General features: G+C 32.4%; 2 protein-coding genes across 2 annotated transcripts; both read right to left on the bottom strand.

Annotated features, from left to right (window-relative positions):
* Positions 1-862: 862 nt before the first annotated feature.
* Positions 863-3,292, bottom strand: LOC130655611 (endothelial cell-specific molecule 1-like). Its single transcript, XM_057458377.1, has 5 exons — positions 2,053-3,292; positions 1,660-1,827; positions 1,364-1,444; positions 1,146-1,248; positions 863-1,025 (listed from the first exon to the last, which is right to left on the bottom strand). The coding sequence occupies exons 1-5, from the start codon at positions 2,180-2,182 to the stop codon at positions 932-934; spliced, it is 576 nt and encodes a 191-aa protein (XP_057314360.1). The 5' UTR covers positions 2,183-3,292; the 3' UTR covers positions 863-931.
* A 2,066-nt stretch (positions 3,293-5,358) lies between these two features.
* Positions 5,359-7,757, bottom strand: LOC130655574 (sushi, von Willebrand factor type A, EGF and pentraxin domain-containing protein 1-like). Its single transcript, XM_057458340.1, has 3 exons — positions 7,353-7,757; positions 6,642-6,753; positions 5,359-6,095 (listed from the first exon to the last, which is right to left on the bottom strand). The coding sequence occupies exons 1-3, from the start codon at positions 7,647-7,649 to the stop codon at positions 5,476-5,478; spliced, it is 1,029 nt and encodes a 342-aa protein (XP_057314323.1). The 5' UTR covers positions 7,650-7,757; the 3' UTR covers positions 5,359-5,475.
* Positions 7,758-8,665: the final 908 nt, after the last annotated feature.

Raw genomic sequence — 8,665 nt, 5'->3', positions numbered from 1 at the left:
AAGCGGTTTTATTTTGAGTAAATTGTTCATACCATAGCTAATTATTTGAATCATTCACGGACCATATTGTACACACTATCCAATTGTCGCAATAGCCAATCAACATTATCAGACATTACTTACCTCCGTTGCTTAAACTTAATTGAAATTTAAGGTTTAAATTGATGGAAAGGTTAGCTGGGTACAGACACATGCTTATGTAGTCTTTAGAAGTTGTAGTGAGGCTTGTGCACAATAGAGTTTATTTCTATCATTAGTTTACAATTATAAGCTACTTTAAACTGAAACTGCATGTTTTAACTATTTCGTTCTTAGCTATTTAATTGGAGGGGCAAAATAGTATCTCCAATGGTTGCATGCCCAAATTCTTTTTTGAATTTTAAACCCTCTAAAATGGTCTAGGTCTAGGTCCTGGTTTTTTATACAAAACCTCGTTTCTTAACCCGATGCTAATAAAGCCTGTCAGGTTATGCAGAAAAAAAGGGGCATGAAAGTTGAAAAGCCGAAATACAAAGTAAGATACAAACTGCACCGTTTTGTTTGATGAACAATCAAATTGAAGTATTAATGTATTTTTTTCTGTTTTGTTTTGTTCTTGAGTCGAAGTTCAGATTTGCACGAATGTATAAAAATGTTTCGTATATGCCATGCAAAAAAATGATAGAATGAGGCAAAGGAATTCACAAAACCTGGGCGCTTGTCGGACTAGACATTCCTACAAATGTTCTACAAATCTGCCTAATGGCTTAATTGGTAAACCTTGCTTGCTATATATAAAAAGTTACTTTTAAGAGTTAGGGGAGTTAATTTTCTGCAAACTTTGAAGAACAAATTAAAAATATACCGAAAATAAGAAAACATATTTTACAAATAACATTGTGTTTTAAAAATTAGATACAATTATAATCAGGCAGGAATCCTTGCTGCGTGTTTACCACCTCTTGTGGTATTGGTGGTGTTTACATGAGAACAGATGTCTTCTGAAATATTGGTTTGGAGGGCAGGTACTTGTATGTCGACAACAACTGAATATAGAAAAAACGAAGGTTAAAAGATTGATGTAGCAATGTTTGACACAAATGCATCTCATTGAAAACAATACAGGTTCCAACACTCGTTGAATTGTAAAATTTTGCCTGACTCACCTGTGGCAATGCCTTGAGCAAAATATTGTTTCTTTCTTGTGGCAGTATGAATATCCATAGCTATGATGGCGGGAGTAATAACTGACTCGACATTTTGGGTATTCTGAAACGAAATTAGAATAATTTTATTAAATTCCGATCAAGTAACACAAGTTTTAGGGCCTATAATATATTTGTTTTATTTGAAACATAAAACACTCAAAGAAATTCATACGTACTGTGGCAAGTACAAGTTTTGCAGCCATTGCTATCTAAAACATGACCAAAACGACATTTCTTTTCACAGGATAGAGCAGGACCTAGAAATACATTAACAGAATTAAGTACAAATCAAATAATGTAAAACTAAATAAAAAGGAAATTCAATGGCTAAAAGTTGTTTTTTAAGAATCCCTAAATTTAGGCTAAGGCTTCTTTCTTCTGTTTTAAATTTATGTATTATACAGAAATAATAAATAGTTTTATTTGGTGGACAAATGTCTGATGCCATAATATTAAGTTAAAGGTTACTCACACTGGCAAGTACCAAATACGTTGAACTCTAAATCTCCTGGCTTCACAACCTTCTTGCACGCCAATCCTTTGTCACAGATGCCACCGATATTAAAAGGTCCTGCACAATTTTCGCCTAATACTTTGGCGCAAACTTTACAGCAGCCGCATACATCAAGTACTAAACCACCTGTGAAATAAAAAAAAAAGGTTTAGTTGTTATCCTAGATGACTTGTGGTCTGTAATCTGAACGATTTTAAAAACATTGAAATATCACTAAATACTGTATGCTACTAACAGCGACTTGTAAGTGTTTGCCAGGTGAAACACTTCTTCAAGCAGATAAAAATACAGAATTGCTTAAAAACCTTCCAAATGTTAGAATACTTCACGACGTTCAGATAATTTCCTCACCTTTGCAATTTGCTGGTGTCGTACATTTCGTTGGATCACACTTCAAACAAGTGAGTGCATCACTTTCCTCGATGTTCCATACCAAAATTATGACGAAAAGAAATAAGCATTTCAATGTAAGTGAGATCATGTTTGCCTTCAGTTTATCCGCATAAGCCAATGTGAGAAAACTTAACTGGAGTGAGGTTTTTATACCGCATTTATACCAATTTCTTGTGGAATAATTAGGATGCAATTAAGGAACGCACATGTATAATTAATTAACCCTTTCTTTGAACTGCGTATCCGACTTTTGTTGCATGAAGCTAATTGAAAACATGATTTACGATCTTCAAATTATAATGAACATTCTTTGTAGTTACGCATATATCTTTTGTATAATTATGAAAGCTAATATGATGATTCGACGTTGTTTGAGTTAAGACTGTTGCCATGGTTATAATATATTTTAAAGCAAAAAGGCTAAAATAATGGTTCACCACTAGGGGAGTTTCAAAACAAATCACATATTTTTTTCCTAGAAGTATACCTTGTTTGATTTAAGCATTATCAATTTCAAAATATTCATTATTTTAGCTTTTGAGTGATACCCTATGGCATGGTTTGTTTGTTTATTTGATTGTTCGTTTGTTTGCTGTTTTTTGCATGGGGCGTCTAAAACACGTTTGCTGTGATGATCGGGGTTTGTACATATTGTGGAACCAGTTACATAAAAAAATAAAAAAACACTGTCAGTTGTCACAAAATTCTGTAGACTATATGGATAAAGCTTCGGCATGACCTGCGATCCTTTTTGACACTTAGAGGATTCTGATTAAGTTATCTAGAATTTATAAGCTTGATATTCTAAGTCTAACGTAATTCTTAGCTAATATTATTTTGTTCAAAATATAGGAGAATTATCAGTTCGCACACGCTGTGCATTAATATTTATGAATATCATTTATTAATTACAGTTATATAGGTGGTGTAGGAACGATTAAGCACGTGCTTTATATTTTCAGGATAGATGACTATGCAGCTAAATTATTATTTCTTTCAGCTATAACGAGAGCAGTTAAGACCTTTACATATTTATCATTATGAGTTTTTTCTTATGACGTATCTGTATCAACAAGGTTCAAGTGATCGATAAGACCTAATAAATAATTATCGTTGTTTTGCTGGTGCTGTGCCCTCGACCGTGTATTTAACAAACATTTTAATATATCGCTTTCACTAAGAAGGCATAAAAAGTATCGTAGATCTATGAAAATTTATGTATAATGTAATGTGTCATTTATATTTTTCAGTTGCTTACGTTGCTATTGTTGTTATTTTTGTTGTTGTTGTTGTTGTTGTTGGAGTAAAATCTCCCTTTGTTTTCTCTCACCAATGGATATATATTGCATTCATAACGACAATAAGATAGTTGCCACATAACAGTAAAGATTACGAATGTTTGTTTTGGCAATTAGATAATTGTTAGGACGTGGAATATAGCTAAGGAGTGGGTTTACCACGATCGTGACGCATTGCGATATTTCCTCTTGTTTTTGAAATAACAAATATTCTGTGAAATCCTAGACTATCACTTATCCTAATGTCAATATAATTTATCGCTATATATTCTGATTATGAAATTTATAATTATGCGATCTTTCATTAGCCAAACCGTTATTTCCGAAGCCAAGACCTTATAAGATACAGTCCTGCTATGATCAATGTGGTTGCCAAGATGGAAAATGAAAATGAAAAAAAGGTCTCGTGAATTTAAACGTATTTGAATCATTTAAAAATGTTTAGACCTTGAACTAATCTTGGTAGCTATACAACGAAACAGAAATGTTTGATCTATATTCATTTACATTGTCTTATCAAAGGAGATTCTAAAAGTTTTTTTTAAGGATTGTCAACCGTTAAAAGCATATATTTATATGGTTATACACTTACAATCAATGTTTAACTATTTCCTCTATCCTATAATTTAACACAGCGTTGTAACAAATATAAAAGCGCAAAAACATCTGCTTGATAGTTCTGTTGTTTCTAAACCAGAGGTCAACTTTTGCAAAAACTTTTATATGACCAACATGTAAGAAATAATATCAGTATTGGGAACGTGTTTTATATCCTGAATATTATGTATTGCTGAGTAAAAAAATGTAGATGCCGTTGGTGCTTATGGACTGTAATTATCTTATTAAAAATTTGGCAAGCATATCAATAAGATTGATTTCATATACTGCCTCGTTCACTTTGCGATACATTGAACACTAAAAATATCTTATTTTCTGTAAGCATTTACTTGAAGTGGAGCAATTGGGAAGGATACTCAATTGAAAGGGACGTGTGCAGCAAAAATAATATATTGAACTAAAACAATCTCCTTTTCTAGAAGTGAGCGAAATATAATTCATTTGTAGCATTTTGAAATGATAAGATACCTATAAAAATTGTTTGCTTTATGTACCAATACAAATATTTATATGTTTTTTTTTGCATGATATCTTATTTGATTGAGTGATACAGGGATGCAGGCCCGTGTCCTTCAACCCAGGAACATTTCATTCATTGTAATTAAGGTTAAAATAATTACCATTAATTTAATTCCTTATAAAGTCACATCTTTTACTTTCAGAAACCTTGTTATGTAATGTAATTTCCTTTGTTTAAAATTGATTGGCTATTAATAAAATTAGCGTTCACAGGTTCTGGATTAATAGCTTGCCATATTTTCTCAGTCTGCTTTGATGTGAGGAAGTCAGCAAAAGTTAATGTAATTGCAATGTATTTTTAAATCGTCTTAAATTACTTTATCTACAACCATAATTACACAAATTGTAGGCAAAATGAATAATGTGATCCTACCTGAATTTTAGAGAAAGATTTTGCGTCCTCTATTTGTCCGCTCTTTGTTAATTAACTTTTAAGTAAACATATTAGAGCAATACTGCAACATAAAGCAGGTATTGATCACGTTATCAATTAAACTAGTCGATAGCCTGTGGAAAAATCCACGGGTTCGCCTGTCCTTTTTATACCGCATTGCGTACGTCTCGCTACGCAGCTAAGCTACTATTTTGTGTGACAGACAGACGGACAGATGTATACGGGTATTATGATATAGATATGAAATAAACATATCTGCATAAAAGGGGGTTAACGTAGGTCAGATTTGTTCATGCGGCAACACAGGGATTAACGTTGGAAACAGTTTTTTTAATAAAAGAGATCCTTCATTAAATTCTTGAGTATTGTAGCATATTTTTTGTTTGATGTTTAGTAACTCGTTGACTGCAGTGACTGCTGCCATTGCTAACAGTACATCGCCAAACCATCTCTTTTATAATTGCCAAGAACCAGTAGGAACAGATATAGAACAAGGAAGTTATGTCGTATAAATAAAAAGTTATGTTCCCTTGGGCTCTATATTATAGAAAACTAAGTCTTCATTTGTTCGACCACATTGCCATAGTGGTATTTCTTATGGCGAAATTCATCCCAAGATAAAATCATGCTTGACTTTTTTCCCCAATTCTGCTTACCGAAATTGAGAGCATCTTTTAAAGCAAAGAAATGGTTATATAGAAAAAACGAGCTAATTTTTCCGACAAATTTTGAATCGTTTGATGATCCCCTTTTGCATTTTCCTCCAGTGTATTTAAAGTAAGGAAATCCAAGTGTTAGCGTGCCAGAATTTAACAAGTAGACATAGCTTCCTTCAATGCTTGTCACCAAAACATCATCCAAATAAACGTCATACTGGGTGTTTCTCCAGGATATGCACGCTGTAAATGTTTGATGAGCTGTGATGTTTGGTTTATGCCCAATGGGTATCTCTTGGTGGAAAATTCGAACCAAGAAATTTCCTTTACGTACGTCTAATCTTATATTGGAGCAGGTGCCACCAGAGGATGAAAAATAATTGAACACCGTTCTGTAATTTTCATCGAGCGAGCCTTGAAACTTCACGCAAAATGTAAATTCTCTGAGTGAGGAAAAGGTAATTGGAATTTCAATATACGAGTCAGGTGCAGTTATGTCTAGTTCGAATGAAAAATCTAAAAAAAAAGGTGATATAATGAGTGCTAATTTATCTATCGCCAGCACATTACCTGGTAGTGAGCAGGATTTGAGGTTCACAAGAACAGCAGTCTGCACCTGCATTTATATCACTGTACGCCACAATATGTTCACGACCCTATATGTGTAGCTTATTGAGATGGCGCTCGATGGAGCTTTCAAGGGGGCGAAAAAATGGTTCCAATTAGCGAATGTTCCACTTATCTGAGGTTTTTTTCCAAAAAATCTAATTTCGTTAAAATAACGCAGTTCTGTGAAAAATTTAGAAACCTTTAAATACAGGTGCAAAGATTCCACAAAGATTCCATATCCGTCTTGATATTCTCAGCTACAAATTTTGTTAAAGATTTATTAATGAGGTATTTATAAAAAAAAAGATTTTCTTTCAAGATTTATGTTGATTATTCTTGCCTTGTCCGTATCTACTATTTTGATAAAAGTTACTTTCACTTCTGGAAACCATAAAGCTTCTATAAAAAAAAACATTCACACCAAAGTAATGAACGATAATTGTTTAGGCATACCTTTCTCGCATTTTTCGCCAACCTGGGACTTCCTGCATGTGCAATTAAAAGTATTATCAGAAAGTGCTTGACATTCACCTCCGTTTAAGCATGGATTTGGTTGACACACAGCCTAAACAAGAAAATGAAAATACGTGATAAAGATTGTTACGAAACACATACATGTTTTTATTAGCGTATGAAAAATTTGAAAACATTCTGGGGTATGTATGGTTAACTTTTATTTTAAGCTGAGAAAGAATTTTACAATCATATATGTTTTTCTAAAGTTGAAAACAACCTCATTTATTATGGCAATCCAGGGCTTTTTCGGCATGACTTTTAAACACTGTAGAAATAAATATCTGTTGAGATGGCCTATACTTATTTTGAAGTAAAGCTTAGCCTATGCTTATAAACTTATCTGTTAATGAAAAAGATTAACACCAGAATTGTATTGATGAATTAAAATTGATTCTGAGTTATTTTGACTTAAATTATTATAAGCAAAACTATAAAAAAAGAAAGCCTTTTACATTTCGCTTGGGATGTTTTTTTATAACGCTGGCGGAGTAAGTAAAATAATAGTAAACGCAAAATTGGCTATTGTGCTATACAGGAAAAGTAATTATTTGACTTATTGTATCAAGCTTAAAATGTCTTATTTTTCAATAGGTCAAAATATTCATAGTGTACAAGACACTCAATTAAAAGGTGAAAGAATTCTCTTACTTTTCTTTGATCTTGAAACATGAAAACAGACCAATCCTCAGCATTTTCTAAGTCAAAAATCTTCTTCTTTATCATCTCACAACTTTTTGTATTGCCTTGAAAATTGACACCAAAACAATTATCTTTACGCATGCAAAAGTGCACGCATTGTAGCAAGCTTGAAACTGACACAGTTGAACTGACGACGTTCAATGCCTTGGCATTTTCGTACTTTAATTTGGCAAACTTGCTCACTTCTTTTGTCCATGCAGATGCGATCAGACACAAGACAATAAAAATCAAGATATAAGCCTTCATGATCAAAATCAAATCTTAAAAGCTTGTATTTCCAAGTTCTCTTTTCTCTTCACTTAAAAAAGTTGTACTACAAAGTGGAGCTACCCTAAGAAGTTAAAAGAGTTTAAATATTTGATACTATAACGTTTTTATGACACATTGGTGAAATTTAATATTATTGATTAAAGAAAATTAACACAAACATAAACACCTGTATTTTTAATAAACATCCAAGTGTAAGTTGGCTTCAACAAACACGCTATGAGAAGTGATGAACATCTGATAATATATCTTGGTTTAGGAAAAAAAAATGTATTGTGTATTATAAATGCAGTTGTATTAAAACTAGCTGTTTTTTTTCAATTTAAATCACATTATTTGGCGAAGTATGTATTTCGTACTTAAACAGGTAGCTAGTCCATGGAAACGTTTTTTTTTTTTTACATTCTGTGGTGTCTAACTGTTACCCCGCATTGAGAATTAATCTCTTAAAAATTTTAATAGCCGATAAAAGTACGGAATCTTTTAACTATGTATTTGTTAGGGATATTATCTACAGTCCTGAAAAATTGAAACAAGTTAATATCATTGTGTGGCTTTCCAACTTGGATTTCATCGCATAGTGTAAACCAAAGAGCATTGGCAGAAATGTTCATATCTAAAAAAAATAGAACTTTGTTTCTATGTTGACAAAAGATACGATTACTGACAAATGCAGTTTCTTTTCTGCAATAAAATAATAAATTATAAAATTTAACATGATACTATTAAGAAGTCCACGCTGTCGAACGTGTTTTAATCGGCTGGTTGAATAAATATGGTTTTAATAAGACAAAACTACGTGTCGTTAAGATTCTTTCCTATCAACTTGTTTTAAATCTCGTCTATTTTATAATTTGTCTTGGCAGCTTTTAGAATACTATAGCTACTTGTCAATTGGATATGTTTATAAAAAATTGATTACCCTGACATGAAATTTCAGCCGCCCAAAATGACCAACTCTATCACCATTGCTAGGTACTTCATGTTCAAAAACC

The sequence above is a fragment of the Hydractinia symbiolongicarpus genome, chromosome 8, assembly GCF_029227915.1.
Source record: "Hydractinia symbiolongicarpus strain clone_291-10 chromosome 8, HSymV2.1, whole genome shotgun sequence".
Classification (NCBI taxonomy): domain Eukaryota; kingdom Metazoa; phylum Cnidaria; class Hydrozoa; order Anthoathecata; family Hydractiniidae; genus Hydractinia; species Hydractinia symbiolongicarpus.
This window is presented reverse-complemented; position numbering and strand designations above follow the sequence as displayed.

Coding starts and splice junctions, on each gene's coding strand:
- LOC130655611 (XM_057458377.1), bottom strand. CDS start 2,182: ATGATCTCACTTACATTGAAATGCTTATTTCTTTTCGTCATAATTTTG. Junction 1,445..1,659: donor CGTATTTGGTACTTGCCAGT/GTGAGTAACCTT, acceptor ATGTATTTCTAG/GTCCTGCTCTATCCTGTGAA. Junction 1,026..1,145: donor TGCTCAAGGCATTGCCACAG/GTGAGTCAGGCA, acceptor TTCTATATTCAG/TTGTTGTCGACATACAAGTA.
- LOC130655574 (XM_057458340.1), bottom strand. CDS start 7,649: ATGAAGGCTTATATCTTGATTTTTATTGTCTTGTGTCTGATCGCATCT. Junction 6,754..7,352: donor TGTTTCAAGATCAAAGAAAA/GTAAGAGAATTC, acceptor TTTCTTGTTTAG/GCTGTGTGTCAACCAAATCC. Junction 6,096..6,641: donor TGGCGAAAAATGCGAGAAAG/GTATGCCTAAAC, acceptor CTTTTTTTTTAG/ATTTTTCATTCGAACTAGAC.